Source organism: Sparus aurata, chromosome 8 (assembly GCF_900880675.1).
Source record: "Sparus aurata chromosome 8, fSpaAur1.1, whole genome shotgun sequence".
NCBI lineage: Eukaryota > Metazoa > Chordata > Actinopteri > Spariformes > Sparidae > Sparus > Sparus aurata.
Genome location: NC_044194.1, coordinates 29,803,538 through 29,830,391, shown reverse-complemented (window position 1 = coordinate 29,830,391; position 26,854 = coordinate 29,803,538). Strand labels below are relative to the sequence as shown.

Genomic DNA, 26,854 nt, shown 5'->3' with positions numbered 1-26,854 from the left:
TGTCCTTCCTGACGCACTTAAGCGTGTTTTAAAACTGCTGCTGCAGCTTCCACACTCTCCTAAACACCACGCCTCGCAAACTTGGACAATATGAAACACTTACACTTCAATACTAGTTTAATATCTTTACTATTTTGTTGTGCTTCACTTTAACCTCACCTGTGGAATGAGTATTTCCGACACTACATGAAGGCAGCAGCTCATCTGTTTGTTAGAGATAAAGCTGAAAGTAAACAAATACACGCCCTCCGTTTTCGGAGACCTCAAATAGGTCACGCTCTATCACGTATACTCAAAATATTACCAATTATATCTGTCCTTGCATAAACATTTGGGGAAATGTTGCACAAACTCGGTATTAAGAAAGTGATCGAAGTGAGGAGCACACAAAGATTTATGCCATTATTAGTTTTAAGAAAACGTATCCTGATGTCAGGCTGACTACTAGTAAAAGGATTTAGATGCACTGGATTTGAATTTTAGACGTAAAAGCTTCAGAGTTGTGGGCTCTTGACTTATCGATCGGGAAGTGACGACAGTTCTTTACGCAAAGTCACGAACTATCCGACGTCTATAGTAAACCTTAGTAATAGCCTACACTTTTAGAGATCCTAACATGAATGTATCCAGATGATTTACTTATCATCCATTTGCTCTACAGGACGGACTTGATCTTCAATGTGCGCTTTCACAGCAACAGGTGCATCTGGATGGAGTGCTGCATTTACGGCACAAGTTGAAATCACGTACCTATTAAGCATATGTAAACATCGCATTTTCCTGGTTTTGAGGTGAATTATAGTATTAGGAAAGACCAAAGCTGTGTTTATAAAACAAGGACAGTCATCCAGGGGAGAACATTGTTTGTTGTTTCAAGTTTTCTAACGCCAGCGGGCTGCTGTGACAGTCAATAAGTCGTATCTACGATCCTTTTTGAGCGTTTGAACTTCTCACAGACCCCGCCTCTCGTCGCTGTCCTCTTGTGGATACTTAAGAGTTTTGAGCCTCTGGGCGTCAACGGCGAAGTTTACTTCAGTAGACAGGTCGACGGTCCTCAGAGGAGGTGTCTCTCTCGTTCTCTTCTCTGTTTTCAGCTTTTGGTTCAGGTGGACGCTTTGAAACTCCACTGTCAGGATGTCTCCGTCCACGTCCCCCCGGTTCTTCTCGGAGAGGGAGGTGGCCTGCCACTGTACCAAAGAGTCCTGCTGGGTTCTGATGGGGACCAGGGTGTACGACGTGACCGCCTTCTTGCGGATGCATCCGGGCGGGGAGGCGCTGATACTGCACCGGTCGGGCAAGGATGTTAGCGGGGAGATGGAGGGACCCCCGCACCGGCACTCCGAGAACGCCCGGCGGTGGATGGAGCAGTACTACATCGGGGAGCTGGCAAAAGACAGCGGCACCGACGAGGCACAGGTAGAGTCTGGGGTACCTGGCCGCATAGTTAGCAAGCTAGGCTGACATTAACGACCTCACAGCAGAGTGACAAGTTCAGAGAAAGATAGAGGGGAAACAAGGTTACTTCAGTGGAGGGTAGTCCAGGTGTGACATGAATATTTAAACACAATTAGCATATACGGAGAAACTCTGTTTTTTGGAGGAAAGTGTATTTTTAAAAGATAAATAAATTCTTCCACCTCGAGAGTTTTCCCTCAGGCTGAAGAAGTGACGTTGTGAAAAATAATGGCCTCCAGGCAACATTCAGACAAAATAACACAATTATAGTTTATTTTTTAGAACTTTAGAACTTTCTTGCATGTTTGACTTCTTTTTTTTTTTTTTTTTTTTGCATGCATGTTTGACTTCATTTGGCACCGGGCAAGTATCATGACGTATTTTTGGGCTCTAAACAGGCTAGGAAGTGTTTAATCCTTACATATTGAGGCACTGGAAAGTCGATAGGGGGGCTTGTTGGCTCTGTGAGTAACAGGTGGATAATCGTCTCTCACATGACTTCTCCTGGACAGTATTGATTATAGGGGAGGGGATTATGAGTGTGTGGAAAATGACACACAGGGAGGGGTCTGGCTTAGTGTTTGTGTGATTTCTTTGAGGGGAAGGAGGAGGGAATGAGCAGAGCAGGGTTGAGCGTACAGGTGATATGGTCCACCTGTGGGGTTACTATGGGTTGGGATGGGGGTGGGGGCTCACTGCTGTTAATGAATGATTCAAGAGGTGTGGGTGTGAGAGAGAGAGAGAGAGAGAGAGAGATAGCGAAGGAAAGGAATCAAAACTGGTTTGTCTTGTCCCAGTAGGGATAAAGGTGACTACAAACAGAGCTAATTTGAGGGAAGCTTCAAACTCTCCAACACCGGTTGTTGGTTGTAGCCACATAGAATTAAGCTCTATCTATCTATCTATCTATCTATCTATCTATCTATCTATCTATCTTACTGTGTGTTTGTCTCTGGGGGAGGAGGAGGGTGAAACCGAGAGAGTTTGCATAAATCTCTAACCAACAAAGTTGACATTTACATAGCTTTCCCACTCTCATGTGTGTTGCATCTCGGTATACAAAAGTTGCACAACTGCAGTGTCAAAACCCTCTGCATCTCTTCTTCTCAGTCCCCTCTGTAGCTTTGTCCTTCAGTATCTGATAAGTCGTAACTATGAAAAATGTCCCCCTGGATTCTAGATTAGAAGATGGCATCCAACACATATGCATGTCTGTGCGGGCTGAATGGTGGCGATGCGTGTCAGTCACGCTGTTAATGTTCAACCACAGCTTTTTCCTCACATTTTCACATATTTCCTTCACAGCTTGAGATGTTAGGGGCCTTTCTTTGGTAGCAGCTACCATCACAAAGGGTCTCAAAAAGGGTCGTCATGCTTCTTATATAAAAAATAAATCTGCAGCTTGTTTGGACATGATTCGGCAATGTCTTCAGTGTCTTGCAGGTCCAACTCAGGGTGCATGGAGAAAGCCTTGACGTAAAAATATTTTTGAACAACTTGTTAAAAAACTGAAGTAGGTGATTCTGCAAAAAGATGTTGACTGATATTGAATTCATACTCAGCGGCACTGAGGAACTAACATGCCTGGGTATGAAACAAATGGTCAAATGTGATAATGGAGATCATGAGACAGATTTCAGCCCACTGACTGAGTCACCAGGACATACCAGTGGGTAATGAAAAATTGCCCTTACATTTTATGCCCTCCAGGTATGGCTGGAAAACAAGTAATGCTCTTTCTTTCTTCAGCCACTCAGCTATCTAACTTTAAATGTTAAACCAAACTCACATTTTGTTCTTCAATGATTGGCCTGTAAATGGCATTTTAACAGGAAGCCAAATGCCAGTAATAACCAGTAAAGAAATTGGATGCATAAACTTCAGGCCACATTGTGTGACTCTGAAGAGGAATTAATTGTGTTATGCTACAGAAAGGTTTAAACAAAGGTTATATCATCATAAGTTATGTCAAAATAATGTGGCTGTGGATTTTTAAGTTTGGTTTGACAAGGAAATACACAAAATTGACACTGATTGACATTTTCTTTAATCTTAAATGAAAATCATTCATAGTTGCAGTCTTAGTTCCTTCATGGCATGATCCTCCATTACTGAGCAGCTGAAAATTGGAGTGGGGAAAAGATCATGAATGACATCACACACCACAGAGTTTGAGTATGGTACGCACAATCTCCGCACCTGTTGAGTCATATCTGGTGATGAAAAAATCATTTATCCATAGAGCTGTGACGTCAGTGATACAGTGGTATCAGTATCATTAAGGTGGATGTGTTTTCATCTTTTACTGCACACAATTTCTCTCGTAGCTGTTCTGCTTTTTGTCAGTTTATGGCTGTTTGGCATTTTAATGGAGCCGCATATGTCGATGTTACCACATACACATACGGAGGCTTCACCCAACCATTACTTTATTCTTTGTTAATATACTGATTATGTTCTTGTTTCTTGTCTTAATTTTCAATCAATCAGTCTATAATGTCAGAAAATAGTGAAATAGCTACACCTGTATGATTATCGTTATAATGGGGTTTAGAAGGTTGTAGTGTCATGGTGTTTGTTACGTTGAGATTCCCGGGCGCATACATTGCTGTTCATTTCCACAGCAAATCATTTTAAGATGGGCAACACTCTAAAATCAACTTTGTGCTGCATTGAATGTGACTTTCAATCCATGTTGTGATATAATCAAGTAAAACCTGATGTGGTTCATTGTCCAAGAGTGTAGATCGTGTTTCCCATAGCCCAAGCTGACATCCTCAGATATCTTTTTGTCCTCAGATGTTAAGTTTGCTGTCATCATAAGGAAAAACGTGTGCAAAAGGCAAACAAACAAAATATTCTGTAAAAATGAAGCCAGATAATCTTTACATGTATAAAGCTGGTATCAGAGAATAAAAAAAAAAGCCCTTATCAAAAATAGTTGGCAGTTAATCTATAAGTAGACAACTAGTTGATAAATTGTTGCAGCTCTATTCTGAAGACATCATATGCTAGAGTAGTCTATAGTGATGAACTGGGAAGCTTTCGTCCCCATTCAGGGATAGTGCTCTGCCTGCGCTCTGCCATACAGGACAAAGTGTTTGAACAGACTTCAGGTCGAGCATGGCACATATTACAGGACTTGTATACCATTCTGTTTGAGGTTGCTCACAGTACAAACAGAAGGAGATTAGAAGAGATGGTACATTATCCTCCATGTTTACATAAGAAGTCGGTCTACATATATTCTTTAGCGTAGAAGGGGAATCTGGCCTTCTCACGTCCATTATTCTCTTGTGATTGATGAATGATACGTGGTTTTGGATAACAATCGAGGTGCTATTTGAATCCATCTCAAATTTCTGTTTCATGACATATCTTTTAAATTTCTATTCATGATTATTAATTTTCATTTGGAGACAACAATGGTAGTCTGAGACAGCCAGGGCTTGATGTTTGTGTGTGTGTGTGTGTGTGTGTGTGTGTGTGTGTGTGTGTGTGTGTGTGTGTGTGTGTGTGTGTGTGTGTGTGTGTGTGTGTGTGTGTTTGCATGCATACATGTACTTGTGATTGGGAGCAGGTTTACAATCAAACCAAGGGGCTGTTTACATCGTCAACAGAACAAACTGCTTTGAAATAGATGCTAATTACCTTCATTCAGAAACAGTGCTTTTCCACGATGAGCCAGATTAGCACAGCGTATTTGGAATCAAAGAATCCAGAGTGCAGACAACAGCCTGGATTTATTTAAGCTAGTCATGAAGTTACTCATGTAATTAACATTAAGTAGTACCAACTGATATGTCATTTAAACAGGTGAAAATGACGGCCTACGCTATGGGTGAGAATTGATATGATTTTATTGACACTAATTCCTTATTGATTGACTTCTGATCAATATGTTAAGCTAGCTGTAGCCTGAGAGCTAGCTGTAGCAACAGTCTGTCTGTCATCATCTAAAATAGATGAAATCGAAGAATGTTTGTGCAGCAGGTTTCTAAGTCAAAGGCACCATTTTCTACAAATGCCCGTGTGGCATTCTTGTTATTTTAGCTAGTGGCTGACCGCTACAGGATTTTTGATCCTGATGTCAAGGTTGATGTAAAGGAGTGTAAAAATATTCAATTAGATACATGAAGACATATTTTGCAATGATTCTTCAAACACTGAGGACGATGTAATGTAGGTAGGCAGGATATTTTATAGTTTAATAGAGAAGTTATTGTCCAGAATTTTATCAGTATGTGGACACAGAACACTTCATATTACCACAGCATATTACCAGTGTTTCCACAACCACTTCAAATGATCATTTTACAGATATTACGATAAGAATGGTTGTTGTAACTTCTTCTTCTTGCAAGTTTGCAGCAGCGTAGAGGCATGACTGTAACGTTATTGTCACGCACACGATTCTGATGTATCAAACAATTTGAAATTTTGATTGGTATTTTGTTCAGACTGGGGATCGAGATTGGGTACCTTGCTAAACAGATTAATACTTGCTCGGAAATCATTTTAGAAAATATGTGATTTATAATGACATTTTATTTTATTGCACTGGGTCAGCTTTTCAGCAGTTCAGTAATTAATATTCCATCAATCTATCATTATCAAAATATGAGACTAAATGGTCTTAGATTTTGGATATTAAATCGTAATAATATTAGTGTTATATTTTCCTGGATTTACAGGCTGCATTACATTTAGGGATGTATTGAATTGGTGTAATTTTCTGAACTCACAGGACTCTTCAGCTTGTTATAATACTTACATTAAGACACACACTCGAAAAATTTAACTGGCCAAAAGACTTTTTTTTCCTAGTATGGGTCAAAAATGTTGGATCTTGCAATATTACAACTAAATAGCATTTACTTTTTTAATAGATTGCCTCTTTCTGGCCTGCATTTCAGATCCCACACCCCAGTTTGTTTTGGTAAAATGCAACCTAGGTTGAAATGTGTGTGGAGTCTCTCTGGAAAATAAACTTTTAGCATCGATTTTTTTTTTAGCAATATACTTGATTGTTTATTCTGTTATATTTCTGAATAATATTTAGTGTTTTTTGAATATTTTTGGTCCCAAATAATATTGCGACACATTTATAAAGTCATATTTGACTTTTATTGCATATCCATGCACATGCATATATGCACCCATATCCCAATGTCCATAACTAATTTTGAGTAGTCTAAGTCCAAGCACCGGTACAGATCAGAGTTATATACATTTTTCACCACAGGTTGAGTAATGACAGAAACGATTATTCCCTTTATCAGTGTGCAAATCATGGGTGCACCTTTGTTTGCTCTGTTCTCCGGTCACTTTGTCTTGAAGGAATCAAGCCAGCATGGCCTATCTACCTCTGGGCAGGATGTGGAAATTCACATTCCTTCGACTGTTTCACTTGGTCAATTGCTTTCACTGTCTCTTTCTATAGACAGAGTTTATGTAAATGAATTAAATGGGAAAAAGGGCACAGGCAGCCATATGTATAGGAGGAGAATGTAGCTCTATAGTCATGAACACGGGAGGATAGTATAGACATTGTTAAAATGAGTGGAATCACAAATGGGTGTGTGTGTCTGTTTGTGTCTGTATGTGTGTGTGTGTGTGTGTGTGTGTGTGTGTGTGTGAATGAATGAATGAATGAATGAATGAACAATGGAGATACTATGGAAGACCTCAGCAGGATGAGAACATATGCAGATAATGGGGCACTAGTGAGTCTAAAGTCCTTTCAGTCTTGAATCAAGTAGTTAGGCCTAAGTGAATCCTCGAGGGAAAAGGACAAACAGAAGATGAGAGTGAATCACAGCACCAAAAAAAGGGAATAACAGAGTATAATAATAATATAAAACTAGTAGGTTAGATTGCAGAGTCAGGCATTATGGTCATGATGGTGGCTGTCAATGAGTGTTGTGGATGGAATGCAGGAGGGCAACTGGGTCGGGCTGTTGTGGCGCTGGAATGCAGACTGCATGGATCTTTCTGCTCAATGACACGATTGTCCTTCATCAGAGGTCAAACTGAGGAAGAAGAAGAGAGACTGAAAGGATCAGGGAGGGACTTGTTACAATGTTTATATTACATTCAATATTAACACCTGCTACTGTAAGGGGAAAGGTTGCTGCATCTTATTGTAGCACATTTGAGTAATAAAAGAATGGTTATTTTTTAAATCCTGTGTCTCTGTGGACCATCATGTACTTTCACTAACTATGAGCCAATCAGAGTCACAGTATTTACTACGATCAGTTCTGTTCAGGTGTACTCTACACCAGCATCAGTTTTTCCTACCAAGCTATTCAGGTGAACCACCTCTTTTATAGCTCTGAGTTTATCACCTTGGTGATACATTACCCGGCACATTGTTTACCTTTGCTACCATAGAGACTGCCGACACAGCAATTAACACTCAGGTACTGGCCTCAGGTGGCTCCCCTCATCGCCCCAGATACACCTGGAAGGAGAGGGCGAGGTGGAGGGAAACTGGATGGATGGTCAGAGGGAAAGGACATGAACATATGCTGAAAAGGTTCCATTGATTTGAGCAAAGGTCCCACAGGAGTGATACTGAAGCCTGATTTAGTTACCTGTTTGTTCTGAGGTGGTATTTTTTTTTTTGCCTTTATATAGCTTTATTGACAGGACAGATTGCGATATGACAGGAAACGGGATGAGAGAGAGGGGGAGTGACACGCAGAGAGGACAAAGCCTCTGCACATGGGATGCCTACTCTACCAACTGAGCTAAACGGTGCCCCCTGAGGTTGTACCCTTTTGACCATAAATCACTTCCCAATTGCTTTGATCATTCGCATTGGTCTGCTGTGATCCCATGGGTGATCTGATTGGCTAGAGTGATATTGGCCTTGCTCATAAAGAAAAGGGCAGAGGAGAATGTGTAACACTGAGAACTTACTTCTGTGGAAGTGTCCTGGAATATTACTACATTAAAAGCGTCAAAAAATGATTTCATGTACTCATTCTGAGAGCTGCACTGATGTGTTCATTTTCCCATAATTTTTCCCGTTACTCGTGACTTTACCAAACAAGTAAGTATGACGCAACATATGTGAGCCTGATATTTTATTGAAGTATGTTATGCTTGTCTGTAAATTTCCTCCTCCCTCACCAACGTCTCTCTCTTTATACCATTATATGGCCCAGGGGAAACACAACACAACACATACACACACACACACACACACACACACACACACACACACACACACACACACACACACACACACACACATATGCAAGAGGTGTGTTGCTGCAGAAAAACAAACAGTTGTAAGGGTGTGTGTGAAACTAAAATTGTCTCTCAGACACACCCAGAAGAGGGAGGACAGTTTGGAGAGCGTCAGCCTGAAGGAGTACATTAGGGATGTCTATAGGCAGAGAGGATAGAGAGGACAGGGCTATACCAGAAATCCTCTAGGTTAGTTGTATGTCCCACTGTGAGAGATGGCATGGCAGTAATTTATTCTTGGTTCTGTATTTAATTGTACAATATCAGTTTTGACTTCATACTAAATGTTTATGTGATAAATTTAGCATTACAATGTAAACAGAGACAACAGTTTGAAAGTAGAGAACTGGTATCATGTCGTCATGTTATCTTGCTATAAAAATGCAGCAAAACAAAAAACAAGCTTTGCCGTGGATGTATTAAGAGAATTCTCATAAAACATATGTGGATACAGAGAGGGCACGTTTCTTATTTTATTTTTCCATTATCAGAAAACAGATGGCAGTTGCAGTGGTGGTAGTCACGCTGAGAGAATTTGTCCTAAATATCTGCCGTCAGTGAATCCTAATGCAGGCATTTACAGAATACCTACGTATATACAGAATACCTACACTTTTTTTATGCTATGGTTATGGCTGAACTAGGAGTGTTCACAATCTCTCTATAAAAGCAAGGAATCTCTGTCTGTCTGTGTGTGTGTGTGTGTGTGTGTGTGTGTGTGTGTGTGTGTGTTCCTCAATTATCTCTGCGGATCAGGATCACACTGACCTGAGACTTTCAACATGGCTGCTGCGTGGTTCAGTGGTGTGCAACTAAGCATTTGCTTGGACTGCAATGATACCGTGAATAAATTATTTCATAAATGCTTTACAAATTCCGCAAGCATTGTCCACCAGAGCCACCACAGTCACGTGCGCACCAGAGCCAATCACTGCACACCATGGCCACGTGCGCACCAGAGCCAATCACTGCACACCGTGGCCACGTGCGCACCAGAGCCAATCACTGCAGAGCTCAAGCCTACGACATATCTGAAGAAACAAGCGGATTTATACCTGCAGCGGCGCGAGCTGGCCCGGGATTTTGCCGGCGGTTCGGTCCCGTTCTGTTCTGTTCTGTGCATCTAAATTGACTGTTGTGGAGCAAGCAAGTTTGGTTGTTGAGGAACAGGAAGTTGTGGGAGGGATGTAGGCGGATGAATGACAGGCAACGACGGTCGGTGTATAGACAACGATATTGAGAGTTGATAGATTTGTGACATTTAGCGTGTTTGGAATGTATAGTTAGTGTGTTATGTAGTGTTTGGTGTAGTGTGTTTAGTGTGTAGTGGAGTCGGTTTTTTGTTTAATGAGTCAGAACAATGAGGAGAAGCTGAATGTGGAGCAGGCAGTCCAGCTCTTAATTCAGCTGGAAGGAGCACAGGCAGACCTGAGCATTGCCTGCATTTAAATGTAAATAGTTACATATAACTTCATAAATGTTTAAAATGTATGCACAAATTTAGCAAACAACAATTTATATTTGCATTATAAGTAAAAAAAAAAAATGGTTTGTTAAACATATTTGTGGTTTTCACAGTAAAAAAATCTAACTTTTTCTACTCTGATTTTTTTTTTTTTGTGATTTTAGGTCCATTGTGTTAATACAGTATGTCAAAATAAAAAAATAACTGTACAGTCACACATGTGAGGTTGTGCTGAAAATAATGACACCAAGTAAATAGTTTTTAAGGTGAAATATAATGGCAAAATCAAAAATAGTCAAAAATGGCCAATTATACCCTGGAATATCGGATTTCACAACAAACCTAAATATCCCTGACGCCCCACCTTCAAACACAGCCTCATTTGGCCATCCATGAAAAAGCTACTTAACCTCCCACTTTTTATAGGAATACACTTTTCTTACGGGCACTGCGCTAGTAATAATGATATAGAAACTGATATATTGATATTGCCAACATACACGTATTGATATTGTGTGAATAATCCAGGGAAGAGGGTAGGTCCTGAGCATCTGTTTTTAATCAGTTCATCTGGTTGACCTTTTTATTTGAGGGTAATTTATCTCCAAAAGAGAAGACAAAACACGCAGTGAACAATGTTAAAAATAGATTTGATTGCTAGCATTTATTTTTCAAACTTTTTTTTTGATGAAACATAGCAGATGTGAACATGTGTCTATGTAGAAGAAATACTTTTGTCTATGTTGAACTCCCATTGGTGTACAAAGACGTCAATAGTATTATTTGATTATTAATTGTCTCTTGACATTGAGACTTGATTGATGTCTTTGAGTATTTAAAATCAAAGGTCAGTTATACAGCATTTCTTTTTTTTCTGTTTGAATTAAAAATGCAGAACAACATTTAAAAAAAATATATGCAGAACATAGCGCGCTGAGGCTGATTGCAGTGTTATTACCGTACTTAGCCTACTCATTACTGTCTGTATGGTAACATGAAACCTTCTGCACAAACCGACTAGCTACACATAGCCTCTGATTCTTGTACGCACACACACACACACACAACACAGACACACACACGCACGCACGCACACAAAGGTACAGAGAAGAGGAAGGGTGGAATCTTGAATCCTGGTTAGTCAGGTTTGCACTGGTTCTGTTAGTTAGAGGGAGATGAGTGATCCTGTTATCTAGACATGTACACACACACACACACACATACACACGCGCGCACACCCACGCACTCACACACACACACACACACACACACACACACACACACACGGCAACACGTGTACGTCACCCTCACCCACCATTCCAAATCCCATTTCTTCCCTTGTGTCCCACCCCCATATAGCTTTTTGACACCTAAGCAGGATCCATCAGTTCAGCATAGGATTTAAGGCATGAGAATGACTTTGACTTGCATCGTGAATGTTTTGAACAGTATGAGTGTGTGTGATCTTAACGTATTCACCTGAAGTATTGTTTACATTCTGTCCTTCATCTTGTGACAGAGAGTGATGACAGAAAAACAAAGGTCTAAACAAGATCATCACTTACACATGTGTTGAGCTGCTGTGCCGTTTTGTACTTTTTGCGTTGTATCACGGTATTACAAATAGATAGAGAAATATGTAAATACAAGGACTACTCCACTTGACGTTATTTAACATTTTTTCATTATATTGGCAATGTAAGGGAACATGTCTTTAGACAAATCATATGTTTCTTCATTTCAAATAGGAAAAAAATGAGGTAATGGCCTACATGTGTATCAGAAGCACTAGTCTGTCCAATTAAGTAGGCTAGGCTAATTGATTCATGTACTGTGATGTGTAATGTGTGTAGCATTTGGCATCTCAACAGCATTTATTTGTAGAAAGCCCGATGAATATTTATATAAGCAATTACAATAGTCAGCGTACAAGTCATGTCTATCAACTACATTTACATACAGCACCAACGGACACATGAAGATCACAGTGCAGAAGAAGATTTTGTGTAACATTAATATCTGAGCAAGATGAGCTTGTGTTGCAGTATAAATTCCACAAAGAGCGATGTGAAAAACCATTCCCCAAATCTCACCAACTACTCTGACTATTTAATTGGCCTCAATTCAGTCTCTTCATTCACACAATTTCTCTTGAGTGTCCCTTAATACTAATTAACACTGCTCCAGCATACTACAGTAGATGGAAAATGGCAAAGTGTACAGACTCACAAACATGATGACATTTTTCTGTCATTTTTACATTTTATTATCACTGTCATCAGTGTTTTACTAAGAGTTGATAAGAGTGAATACAGACAGGTTTGGAGACTGGTTACTGGTTCCCAGTTCCCTGATCATGCCTTACACCTGACACAGATGAAATAATGAAGGCGTGTGTGTGTGTGTGTGTGTGTGTGTGTGTGTGTGTGCGTGTGCGTGCGTGTATGTGTGTGCATGTGTGTGCGTGTGTGTGTGTATGTGAATTGAGTCAATGTTTTTATGTATTTCCTAACATGTGAAATAAATGTATAAAGGTCAGTAGACTCAATAGACAGAGTCACACTGTTTGATTTATGAAAAAAAACCCATTTTCTCTTACATTGATTGTAATCTGGTCAAAGAATCAATGTGCTACATGAGTATTCAGAGCTCATGGCCTTTCAGTGTTATTGAACTTTCCACAGTGTTACTGAACTTCAACCTTGCTCTCTCCACGTTTCCTACCAGGGAACTGCTGTTGGCACACCCTTAGAAACACACAGACATGCACACACACAGCTGTCACAACGCTTAGTTCGTCATAGGTTCTAATTCATTAAGGAGATAACAGAGGGTTATTTTCAGGATTACTACTTCAGCATCAGATTTTATTTCATGGTACAAGGCTGAGCTTCAATTATGTATCATTTGACAACACCAAAAAACAAAATCTATAATTGGATGAATGAATGAAGAGTATTTTTTATGGTGGAGTGTTGGAGGGTGAACTGAGAACCTCACAGCCTGTTGCTGCTCTGTACACTAGAGGTTCGTAACTGGATTCTCCTGCATATTTTGCCAGACAGCAGCCAGGTGAACAGACTGTGTTGTCTGTCTACTGGTATATCAGAGATCTCACTTGACTTATATCACTTATGCATTGGTAGATGGGTACCAATGATGTTCTGGGCTGTTTAACCACCTGCTCTAGAGCCTTCCTGTCCTGGGCCATGCACGTCTGTGATGTTTCTTGTCAGGATCCTCTCTATTGCTCCTCTGTAAAAGTTGACAAGAACTTGGCATCAGAATTGAGCCTTTTTAAGCTTTCTTAGGAAGTAGAGGCTTATCTCTAGTTTTTCTTTTTTACCAGTAAGGGCCTTTGCAATTCCCATGATTGGTCAGCTTTACTGATGTAGACAGGAGTATGTCTTTGCCTCTTTTTTTTCTAAAATCTACAATCAACCCCTTAGTGTTTCCACGACTGAGCAGTAGATTGTTCTCTGTGCACTAGTGTTGTCAGAAGTATCCAGATATTGAATATTTAAATACTCTTTTCAATACTTTTTTGTTAGTTAACACGTGTCGCTGTAGTGCCCAGACCCCACCTACTCCAAAATTAACTTGACTTAGATACTATTGTACTGCGTTACACAAGCTTTGTAATATTTATTATTTTATCAGTTATCATTTTGAATATCTATACTTTTCACGGCATTTTATCAAGGTTAGAAGTTTTACTATTGTGACAACGCCACTGTGCACCATTCTGTGAGATTGTTGATTTCCTTTCGAAAATGAAATTGCATTGTTGATTGTATTGTGGCCGATGATGTTAATGTCGTCTGCATACTTAACAACAGAGTTCTGTTGATGTCTGGTTGTGCAGTCATGGGTGTACAGTGTGAACAGGAGGGGGCTGAGAAGACAGCCCTAGGCCGCGATAATGTTGAGCCCTAAAGTAAAAGAGGTGTGACTGCCAATCCAAACTGTCTGGAGTCTTTGGGAGGAAGTCTTATATCCACTTGCACAGTGTTGTATTCAAGTCCAGAGATTTTAGTTTTCCAGTCAGCTGTAGGGGTGAGCTTGTTGAATGCTAAGCTGAAATCAACAAACAGCATTCTGATGTACCTGCTCTTATTCCCAGTGTGTGTGAAGACAGACCAGAGAGTGGAAATGGAGTCCTCTGTGGATCTGTTGGCTCTGAATGTATTCTGGTGAGGATCCAGGCTGGCAGGGATGTGTTTTTTTTTTTATATGCATGAGAACCAGTTTCTCAAAGCACTTCATCATTATGGTGGTGAGTGCAACGGAGTGGTACAGACTAGAGACAAGAGACTGCAAACTTATTTCATTTTCCTCTCCTTACACATTTAATCCCATGTTGGCGAAGTGATTCATGTGTGTTATGTGGGTCCATCTGTGGCCCATCCTCAAGTCACATCACAAAATAAATGATCTTCATATTATTGTAGAGAAATGGATATTTCCGGGAAAATGAACTTGGACCTACCTAACATGAAAGAAGAGCAGCAAATAAGAAACTTGAAACAAGTTAAACTAAAACCAGGGTCAACTTCCTGATTGCACAAGTTCGGGGTATCTGACCCCAAATTACGAAAGTCAGAGTTAATTATATTTTATATATTCATTAATTCATATAAAACATTTGGTATATGAGACCAGAGGTGTGACTGCTGAGTTCTCTGTGTTGTTATTACAAAATTGTAATATTATCTTAGAAGTCATAAACCACCTTAGCCTTTCTAGGTGACAGACTGACCCTTCTCATCTGCTATGTAACCTGAGACCAGAGGGGTTATGAGAGCAGTTTCTAGCACGAAGGTCACCTGTAGAGCTGCTGCCTTTGATGCTCTATCCTATTTTTGCTTTTATTTACTTACTTAACTCTAGGAGGAAGACTCAGTGACGCTGCCTCAGTCTGTGTGCAACATTAATTATTATACAAAAGGTAGCAAGGAGTCAAGTTACTTGTTAGTGGCGGTTAACCAGAAATGCGAATTTGGCACATTGTTGGCAACAATTGAGGGTTAAATCGGACGTATACCATTATGTTCATGGAGGAATAGAGTTGGTAGCTGAGCTTAAGGAAATAAAAAACAGAGTTTATCAACTATCTGACTTCATTTTGCTGTGCCGCTGTCATCATCCTTTCATCACAAAATTTAAATTGTACATACCAACCATGACTAAGTCTGCTTACAACATGACTCCCCAAAAGGGGCAACACCTTCTCAACTTTCTGCTTCACACACAATGCCTTCCTTCCCTATCATGAATCATAAAACACACAGTAATAAAATAAAAAACCCACACACTGTTGAGAAGGAAATCAATTTTTTCTGGTGAGATGAAACAATCTTTTGATTGTTTTGATCTGATTTTATTTCACCTCAAAAAGCGCTTTAGATAGTTGCTAAGATTTATTTAAAGTCTATCTGTTAGTTAGACACTCCATAGTCTAATATTTCAGACTGGTATGGTAATTGACACTGTAGGCAGGTATTATCAGTGTGTGTGATGTTGTAAGTAAGCTAAATGGGCGTAGGTGCTAGACTTTAAAGGCTCTTCAGTCTGTCATAAGTAGTGTTCTGGATAATAATACAAAATTGTTGTATTTCTGTTTTGTCATGATAATTGTTAAATATAAATGTTTGCCCTTCAGGTTTATTGCTGTTGTTATTTGGTGGATTGGTTTAATGTTTAAGCCTTGAAGGCCTTGATGGCAGAGATCCTAAGTGATATAAAGTATACAGTAGGTATTTATGCCAATCAGCCAGTTCCTCAGGTAAGACTGTTTCTTTGTCAACAATTGTAATGAAATCAGTTGTTAGTCCACTGTCATTCGTATTCACTGAGTCACGGTGGGCCATCAAGACAGTTCTGTAGTAGGGATGCACAAATTGTTTTGTCTTTTTTAGCTAGTAACAGCAACTGTTAATAACCTTCTCTTCGCAGTTGATGCCACAAAGATAGACAATAATTTTACATTCTTTTTTACAAGGCTTTCTTGTCTACACTGCTTGGCTCCAGTGCAAAAACGGTTTTCAGTGCTGGTTCTGCGTGTACTTCTTCTTTGTGTTGATTGGCAGATTGCAGAGCAACTTTACCAACTACTGTATTGGAGTACATAACTGCTGTGCTTTTTAAGTAAAAAATTAAAGCAATTTCACTTTGTATTTTTGGTTCTATGTATTGGCTTATATTGTGTAATTGGATGATAGTCAAAAATTTCAGCTGTCCGTTATTAGTCTTGATGTTTCCTTGTTACCTAGAATGGTTGATCTGACAATTTATCTGTGTATAACAGCAGAAGTGTGACTCACCCATCTAGCCCCCTCACCTTCACCTTTGTCTTACCCCACCCTCTCGTCGATTCAACTCTGCCCCAGTATTTTTACTATCTGCTCGGCCCCTTCAAACCCAGTTTTAATCCTCTTCTCTATCAGTTCTGACCCAAATGATGTCATATGGTGGCAACACTTTTTGGCCTGATTTGTCTATCTCTCCACCGGCCTTTGGCGGTCGCAACCAAGGGTAACAAAATAAAGCAGGATCATTGGGCCACAACCAATATTCAGCTCTAGGGCTGCCACTGCCTATTATTTTCATCATCGATTAATCTGCAAATTGATTTCATTGATTAATATTGTATATAACAGTAAAATAATATTTGGGAAAAAATGCTGATCACAATTCACAAAGTAGTAAATCTTTTTATTGAAGAAGCTGGAACCAGCAAATGTTTGATGTTTTTGCGACTTCATCTTATTTAACTGGCAGTTCATGCCAACTTTTCACACGTCTGAGGGACATTCTCTCTTCCAAACCTCAGTCATCTATTGCACATGAAGTATGTTTTATTCTTTTTCACCACACAATTTATTTGTCCACCCACATTCTCCTCCCTCCTCTTACTCTCCCAGCAGGCCGACTATAGTTTCTGTGTTGTGATGGTACCAGGCCACATCGCCACCCCACTCTAGTCATCTCCTTTGTTTTTTGTCTTTCTTTCATTTTGCCCCTCCTACAGGGACAGAGCTCTCCCTATGTCTTTCTACTTGACCTCAGTCTCCCCTGTAAAGTAAGATTATTGAGTCAGGCTGCTCTCTCTGAATTATTATCTTAATTCTGCTTTTGATTAATTGTAATTCATGCATACACAAACACAGTTCCATGGAATATACCATAACCTAAAGGCCATTCTAATGTGCCATGAGAAGGGAAGTTAACCATTTTTTATTTCCTGTTCTGAGTCAATAATCTACTTTTAACAGCAAGTACGATGCACAAGGAAAGAAATGGTAATTGAGGTTTGCTTCATAAAAGTCACAGAAAAGGATTTCAGGTTTGACATATTGTGAATGAATGCTGTGTAAGCTTGTTGACTGATTTTAATCACACTCTATTACTTGGAACATCATAGTGGAAGGTCTATTCAGTGTAATGCAGTGAATAGGTATCATTCTTGACATGACAATGAGCCGATGTGGGGTGAGAGTTATGTCAACAACTCACGCATACCACCCATTGTCTCAGCTCAGCCATGAAAAGTGTACACAGGCACTCCTGGACCGAGCACAGAGGAAGGCCGACAATTAGTTAGTGAACTCCTGAACTGTTTACTTCACAACAACTAGCAAATGATCCGCTATTCGTTTGTTATTTAGCTCTCTGGCTTTATATTTAGGCAGTAACGTAGAAGATTTGTGTCGGAGCAGGTGACAGAGTATTAGTGAAGCGAGAGATGGACTGAATACAATACAATAAGGTCATTAAGATGGAGAGTGAGTCAGAGTGGAGAGATGTCTAAGAGTTAGCTTTTAACTGAGTTACGACACCAGAGTATGGATCTCAGTAGTTATAATATTAGAAATGTTTGTTTCCTTCCTTGTCATATTTACCATGTCATCATGATTGTTGTCCGATCATTTGATACGATATCTGTATGTTTTTTGCCAAATAACATCATCATCTCAGTTAAGGAACATATTTGACACTTACTTCGTTTACCTCACTTTATTCCTTCACTTTAAATCCATGTATGATGCTGGCTGGGTAAAATGTTGTGAATATTTAACAGCAAAAATTTGATAAGGTTTTTAATGTAGATTTTAAACTTGTGACTTGATGAGTATTTTATAAATATACTTAACTATATTTAAGTACTACTGACTTTATAGTCAGTCAAATGTGAAGCTCTGATTCCGTCTAGTCTAGATTCTAATTTGGATTAAGATTAGAGTTTAGATTTGAGTCAAAAACTGACCACATACAGCTATTCATTTGCCACAGCCCAGCAGCTTAAAATCTAGATCAAACTGTGGTTGGAAAAATTCCTGCGGTGTTACTGTGTTCATTTGCTTTTGTTTCACACCGGAGACAACATGTGCATTTAGTTGCTTGTTTCAGGTAAATAACAGATGTGTGGTTTGACATAAACCCAATAAATAAACCCTTACCACCTCAGTTAAAATTAACTGTGGTCTCTGTCAATCTGCTGGATTAAATAATGGCTAAAGATTTGAAATGAATGTAAAACTATAAAGTACATCACAGCCTGTGCCCGAACTATAATGTTTTGTTTGCTGCTATTGTGTTTGAAGGAATACATTTCCCTCTGTCATGCCTATTCAAAATCTCAACCATTAAGGGCACCGATCACCTCCACGAACACTAAAATGTGTTTTTATAATCTTCGAGTGTGAGATGGCTACCAAAAGAAAGCCATTTATGTTGTTCAAAGGTGAAGTTGTGCAACTATCAACAAAAGCAATAAAAAAAGGCTGTTGCTGAATTACTTTCTTGTCAGGTGAGTACAGTAAAACTTTGTTGTCCTTGTGGATGAGCAGGCTCAGGAACACTGTGCAGCCATGGTACTGTGGCTTTGAATTTCCCTAATGAGCTTTGTTACTTTTCAGCCTCTCACCCTTCCATGCTCTACTACAAGCTACAGAAAATCTCTGTCTAAACAATATGTAAAACCTGATAAATGCTGAAAGGTCACCAGCACCTTCGATATTCATACATGTATTAGTTGGACCTGGATATTGTGGTGGCTCGGCTTCCAGTTTTTCTCAGTGGCTCAGCATTTCCCTGTCGACCACTGTATAAAAGAGATGTTTGTTAAACTGACATGACACCTCAAACATCATACAATGTAAATTATTAATCTATTGTGATTTTTTTGTTGTTGTAAAACTTTTCATGAGCCAAGATTTACATTTGAAACATTGTTAAGCCTATGGGCCAAGTGGGGACAGGTGAAACACTTCACATATTCAGTGGGTCACATAAATAGGAAGCAAAACCAGGCAAGTAATTAAGATTGGACTTAATGGGCACACTCTTTGAATAGGTTATCTAGTTCTACTATATTTCTATGCTGTTACTATAGAAAAAAGTGCCAAATGATCCTCTCAAAGGTGAATGCAAAGCCTTAAAGCAGTCCTTTGTAAGTCAAAGAAACTGAAATTTAGGGGTCAAACGTGCTTGGGCACGGTACGATGTGTTTAGTATCTATCTTAAAATAGGAATATGTGGCGCGCAGGTGGTCGAGTGGTTAGAGCGCATGCCACATACGCAGCCAACCCCGTTTTGATTCCAGCCGGAGGTCCTTTGCTGCAAGTCACATCCCCCTCTCTCTCCCATATCTCCTATCTGTCTACTGCTCAATAAAGGTGTCTATGCTGGAAAAAATCTTAAAAAAAAAATAAAATAGGAATATGACAGCCAGCTTAGTTAATATTTACCCCCATTAAAAGAATAGTAGTTCAGCAGTAATAGAATCATCATGGTTTGGGTGTATAAAGTTGATCTTATTTTAGAGGTGCAACTACTGATTATATTGAGCCGATCAGTATTTAAAATAGTTTTGATCAACCCACCTTTGGCTAAGTCACACATTCTTAACAAAAAACTCATACATACAAATCCACTGGAAAATTAGTCAAGGTTAATTTATATGAGATTTACAGAGTTGCAAAATAAAATGCTGTTGAGTGTGGAGGATGAGTTGAGGAGTCTCATAGCCTGAGGAAAGGCTATGCTCTTTATTCTAGTGGTACAGCAATGGATACTTATGTACTGCTTACTAGACAGTTGGAGAGTAAAACAGGCTGTTGCTGGGTGGATGTTTTCAACTATTGTTAACTCTCACCACTACATTCATGCATGGATTGATTGAAAGCTGGCTATATTAACGTGATTTGATTGACAGACAGATGGGAGAGGCAAATTTAATCAGGAGAGGTTTTGAATGAATAAATCCTTTTTGTAATTTGCCGGCCTTTGGCAATGAGGCTCCACTATTATATTTTAAGAGGAAGGTTGAAAGCCGTGAGTGATATAATCTATATGATATATGTGATGGGATGAAGAGGATGGCTGAAGATCTGGATGAGTATGAGGTGGACTCTGATGAGCTGGAACTAAGCACCGGGTATGATTAAGTGGAGGTGAATGGAGTAGTGGAGGGTTGCAATGATTTTGCGTTAAAATGACAGTGGTAATTAGCAGAGAGAAGAATAGATTGGTCGATTTTATTGTGGCAGGATCTGATTGGCATAACTGAAGGAGTAAATGCCCATAGTCAGCTGATTAAGAAGTGGGGAGAGGGAGAGTGGAATGATTAGTAAGATAGTCCTGACTGAAGTTTCACTGAGTGTCATTTAATGAACATTGCTCAGTTGTTTCACTGCTAAGTCTATCACTACTGCCTGACCTTGCCTATGCAGGTGTATAAGGTGCCTGTGATAGCATTTTACAAGCTAATGGAGGATTCAAGTTTGAACCTAATTTTGAGCAGCAGGTGGATCTGTGAACATGAGTGCTCCAGCCAGTATGCACATATATTTGGCAATGATCCCTCAATTGTGGTAATTAAACACATGTGACAAGGCTCTGTAACACTGTAACAAGCAGGATATTTTACAGTTAAACAATAAACTTTATTGGCTAAAATTATCCCAGTTCACTTAAACATTAAACTTTACAGGGCATTTATAAATTAGCAATTACCCCAAGCATTTTTCTGCTTTGAAGTGGCAGCTTTTTCGGCAGTATTATACCATAAAACAGAGTATTCATATAGGCGCATATCAGGCAACATATATGCCAATACTGATATATCTGTAAAAAGCCAATATTGGCCAGCTGATATATCGCTATATAAGCTCTCCTATTCAGGATTTTTGTTGAAAATGTTAAGTAACAGGAACCAATCAGTGATCAGCGTCGGTCATACAACACAACTTCTGCTTCCCTACAATTATACCACTGCAACTACTTTAATTTATACATGCTAACGCTTCTCTGATTTCTTCATTGGAATGTTAAGCAAACTCACTGATCCACATTCACTCTCATCATATGTATGGTCAGAAATGCTCAATCAAAGGACTGAACAGCTAGAATTGCAGGTACCTTACTTATCCTGTACTGTTGTGATAGTTTGATTTGTTTGTTTCCACTGTCAGCTCCTTAGAGAGTAAGCGTAGGTGTTGCACAGTGAGTATAGTTTGCTCTATCAGAGCATTATGCAACAGAGGGTGCAAATGTTGGTCGTGTGTACTGTCTGCGTTTTTAAAAAATGTATTTAATTGTGAGGCTTGTGTTTGTATTGACACATTATAGTAAAGCTTTTTTTTTGTGTTCACACCAGTTACATTGGTTTAAAGTTAGGGCATTTTGTCAGGTTTCCTATTTTGATTTCTGTCATAATCGATGTCTCATTCTTTTCTGTCACATCTGACAAGATTATATTGTATAATCTGCATGCACCACACCTTCAGAATTCCTTGATGCCACACCGCTCCACTGACCATTGTAAAGCCAGTCCTGTATGTATAAAGTGGGGTGAGGTTTAGAATCACATATTACTTTTGTTCGCTCACGTAGGCCATGACTGCTGCTGCTGATACAGAGGGTGTGTCTTCTCATTGCTTTCACTAAAATAAAGCTATAGGGCTAATTGTTTTGGTGTGTGTGTGTGTGTGTGTTTCAGTGTTTGTGTTTATATTTTTATGTGTGTGTGCATATTGGTAGCCTTGAGCCAATAGCCTTTGCTGTGTTACACTGGTTTTTGCTACTGATTGTATTTTTTATTTATATCTGCTCTGTATCATAAAGAAGCTATTCAATGTCTCCTGCCCAGGGACTACAGATGTAAATTATTTTATAGCTAACTCTGGTACAGATTAGAAGCTCAACACTGTCCCTGTCAAATAATCAAAATAATTATCAAATGTACACTATCACCCATAACAGCCCTGTATCTCATCTTTATGATGGTACTCTTTGCCTTTCCTTATCTAAACCTCTATTTCCCCAATACATGTATATGTTGCTCAACCTGTTTTAAGCCTGCAAATATGTCATTTTAATGCAGTTTAATAACTGACTGTAACATAGATGTATTACAAAAAAAAATATATTATTATTTGTATTAATATTAGAAAATGTTCTTCTCTTGATACTGTAGACAGGGCTTGGTTTTTATAACAGTACCTTGTTCTCATCAAAACTGGATCTGGAAAATGGAATTGATTTCATATAACTCCATCACAGTGAGTTACAACATGAAATGTATTCTTCCAAGGAGGTACAACACGGGTTAATGGCCCCTTTTGTTTCTTTTCTTTTTTTTCTTTTTTTTTGCACATTGTAATAATGGATGGTGTAACGTTGCCCCTGTAGGTGTTGAATTGCCATAGGTGATGTTAGAAACAAACCGTAGGGGACCTTTGTGTGTTTGTGTGTGTGTGTGTGTGTGTGTGTGTGTGTGTGTGTGTGTGTGTGTGTGTGTGTGTGTGATTCAGAGAACAGAGACCATAATGAATTCACTGAATCTCTATCTTAAGTGCTTAGCCACAGAGAATAGGAACCCCGATAACGATATATTTCGGTCTTTCTTGTTCTGCATCATGATTGCAACAAATACTAACTAAAATGTAGTTTCTGTGTCACTTAACGTGGGTTAGTGGAAGCAGTATGAAGGGAATATTCTGCTGGTGTCAGATAATACTATCTGCATACTCAATTAGACTAATAAGATAGATAGTAAATAGTATTGTTCTTGCAATTTCATATATAACACTGTCTAACTAAAACGTTCCTTAGCATGTCACGTGATCTGCTATTTCGGTAAACATTAAGAACCTTGGACCACTACAGAAAATTGGCATTGAACATTTAATATCCAGGATTTCAGAGCATAGACACTACCACAAACCGTACACGTTCCAGCCATATTCTTGTCTACAACCTACTCTTGTTTAAAAAAGAAAACGGAATCTGCTCTTTGTAGATGGCTTTTTAAGTGTGTACTTCACAGAGGGCTGCAGTTGTACTTGGGTTCATGTCATGTCACTATTGAATGGATCCAACATCAACCCAGTTTTATGGCAAGAAGTATGGAAATGTAAACTTTTCAAACTACACCTGCATCACAGTTCAACACTCTGCACAGTCGGCCTGCCTATGCAGAATGCTCTTTATATTTTAAACTGCTCCAACTCCATAACTTCTCTAACATTATAGTTAACTCTGCTGCCTTGGTTTCCTGCATTTCTCATAGCTTGTTGCCTGACAAGCACACACAGTTAACCACATTGGTGACAAATGGTAAAACTGGGTCACCATAGGAGACTATTGTTACCACAGTAAGGGGACCATACTACCAAAATAAAATAACCATCCTCTTAGGTCACAGGTTGCAAGCATTTTAGACTAAAAAGATAGTTGATAGATAGATGGAATATTCCTTGAGTAGGACTCAAGGCACAAGTTTCCAATCAAATCAAACTGAAACATTCAATGCAAGCATGTAAATGTTTTGTTTTTGTCCGTGTCCTCCAGAGCCGATATTCAGTGCATTTAGATTGTGGCTCTTTTGTGTTTATTCTTTTCTGAACTTGAATACGCATGTGCTTGTCAAAGCTCATTTATTTATTTCCAGCTTATTTGCATTTTTCATCATTTGCATCAATATCTATTATGAAGTCGACAAGGCTGTGCCCTTACAAATTTCTAGCAGTGTGTGTGAGGCAGCCACAGTAGCCACTTCCTTTAGATGTGTACACGCCACTAATGATGCATTCAAAATTGCCCAGCTTATAGTCTGTCTTTTTAATGGAGACTAGGTAGAACATTTCTGTTGTAAATCAATTCCTAGTCTGTTTGTTTTTTGTTTTTTTTACAAATGATATACCATTTTCAACGAGAAAGACTAATTAAGCTGGCATATGGGAAGAAAAACTGAAGCAGAATGACCAAAGAAACTAAACAAGTGTTGAATAAGGTTTTACCCAACGTGTTTTTCTGTGATATGAAGGTTCAAAGTTTGAAGATTGTAAATGTCGAGCTCACATGCAGTCATAACCATGAAATATATAACAAGGTGAGGAGGCTGTTTGACTCACCAGAGGAGAGCAAAGGGCAGCCCCTCTGGAAACAAACTCACACATACAGAGCAGTGTTTGTGTGTGTTCATCATTCCATAGCTTATTTGATAGGGACTTTATAACTATATTTATCTCTGATTTTTGCAAAATTAAATTAAATTGAAAAAAAGACTCAAAAGGCCCAGGAAGTACCACTTTAAACATGTGTCAGTCTTGGAAAAACCAAAAAAAACATCCACTATTTCATTATGTCAAAGCTCTGTTTACTCTCGGATACCCTCCTTTGTTAACTGTTTGTTTTTGTCTTGTTTCTCTTCAGACTCTGAGAGAGAGGAGGAAGGGAAGTGAACAGACGGACGGACAGACGTCAGAAAAGACGGTGAAGGAGGAGGATGAAGACAGCCCATTCAACCGCTGCAGCTCAGTGGACCTGGACAAGGTATTTGTGTATGTGTGTGTGTGTGTGTGTGTTTCTGTGAATTAGTTGGTATGCAATCACATGGAGAGAGTGTAATCCTACATGAAGTATCTATTTGTGTATGTGTGTTTGTTGAAATTGTTCATTGTTTCATGCTCTTGACTAGAATGAGAGTGACTGAACTAGTGTGTGTGTGCGTGTGTGTGCGTGTGTGTCTGTGTGTGCACGCGTGATGGGGGATAGAAGAAGAGTGAACAGCCACCAGGTTATTCACCCTGCCTCATTCCAAAACTGTCCCTGTTTGTTTGTAGAATCTGAAGTTCTCACAGTGCTAGACAAAAGCATGTGTAATGCAAAAACACACCGTTACTATTATTTTTCCCTCTTAAACCCCATACTTTCCCCTTAAGGAGGTGTATGTCCTTGCAAGTATACACATAGTGACCCACTTGTTTGTTTGTTAGGGCCACACTCATGTGACTGAGCAATCTGACAAGTGTTTTTTTTACCAGGTCCCTCCACAGCACAGTGTGGTGACAGATTCAACTAGTCCATCTTGTTCACTCTGTTGCCAGGCATCACTGTATTGAGTGAGGTGCATCACAATCAACCGGTCACATTGTAAACCCGACCTTACTGGGCCTCATACACCTCAGTACTTAGTACCCAGCTTTACCTATCATTCAGCTGTTTAAATAAAGCTGACGTTTTAATCCTCTTGTTCTGGCATAATTGTAAAATAATCCTCTCACCCTGGACACTCCCATCACCAAGCTCTAGTATGGTTTAAATTATTAAACAGAAGCCAGGTACCAAATACAAAAGGTGTTCCTTTGAGTGTGGCAGCAGTGTTAGGAATGTCACTTTAGCAAGTTTAAAGTGAAGCCACCTCCTTGTTCAGGTATGCCTTATTTTCTGGCATTGTGTTGATACAGTTCAATGCACTGGCAAACTGGTAAAGCAGGAATGCAGCCACAGTCCGTCTCACATTATTTAGAAGTCAGGTGTTTGGGGTGTGTGTCTGTGCGTGTGTGTGCATGTGTGTGTGTGTGTCTTTCAACATTTTGTCCGAGCCATCTCATGCACCTCATGTCATGATTGAGAGGCATTGTTGAACAAATACGTGGCATGTTTTTTTTTTGTCGTTTTACATTTGTTAATTAAGATACAGAAACTCTGTAAAATTCACCTATTTTAGAATAGTATTAGTATAGCAGTATATAAAACACATTAAACTACAAAGGCCCTCAGTTAGATCACATAACAAGGCCCAACAGTGCCCTTTTGTACCGACTCAGATACCAGCCATCTAAATGGCGCCTTATATATATCCCTTTTTGTCCCACTTAGATTAGCAAATGCCAGTCAGATGATAATTTATGAAACAGCATGTTTCATGATGATTTTGGGGCTACAGTATATATATTATGTAAGGCCCATGTGGTGTTTGTGTGTGACAGGGTAGTTTTAAGTGGCCAGCTGATTCAAATCACTCCACTTGTGTGTGGCAAGTTCCTGTTCTTGTCACAAGCGGCATCATGTGATAGTTGATTTCACTTCTTTTTTTAATATATGTGACTAAATGTCTTGTAAAAATCAAAGTTGTTCATCTTAGTTTAATAACTGATGACTTGTTAACTAGCAGCTGATACGCATACATAACATTTGCTGTTTGGAGAAGTTGAACATGAACACCAGAGTTTTCCAGTTGTCAGCATCAGCCGGCCCAACAGGACTTTGTCAGAAATAATATCCGGCTGACTATAAGCTGACTTCCGTGCAGTCATTGTAGATATATGGTCCTGTACTTCTATATGGCTTTGATTTTACTGCTACACTGTTGGTACTGAGTCTACT

General features: G+C 39.3%; 1 protein-coding gene across 1 annotated transcript in view; it reads left to right on the top strand.

The window, feature by feature from the left end:
• Positions 1-1,134: 1,134 nt before the first annotated feature.
• The window catches only part of fa2h (fatty acid 2-hydroxylase), a 33,487-nt gene continuing 7,767 nt past the window's right edge, over positions 1,135-26,854 (top strand). The window contains exons 1-2 of the mRNA XM_030426406.1: positions 1,135-1,416; positions 24,899-25,018. Coding sequence (XP_030282266.1) covers positions 1,135-1,416; positions 24,899-25,018 — 402 coding nt within the window. The remainder of the gene's footprint in view (positions 1,417-24,898; positions 25,019-26,854) is intronic.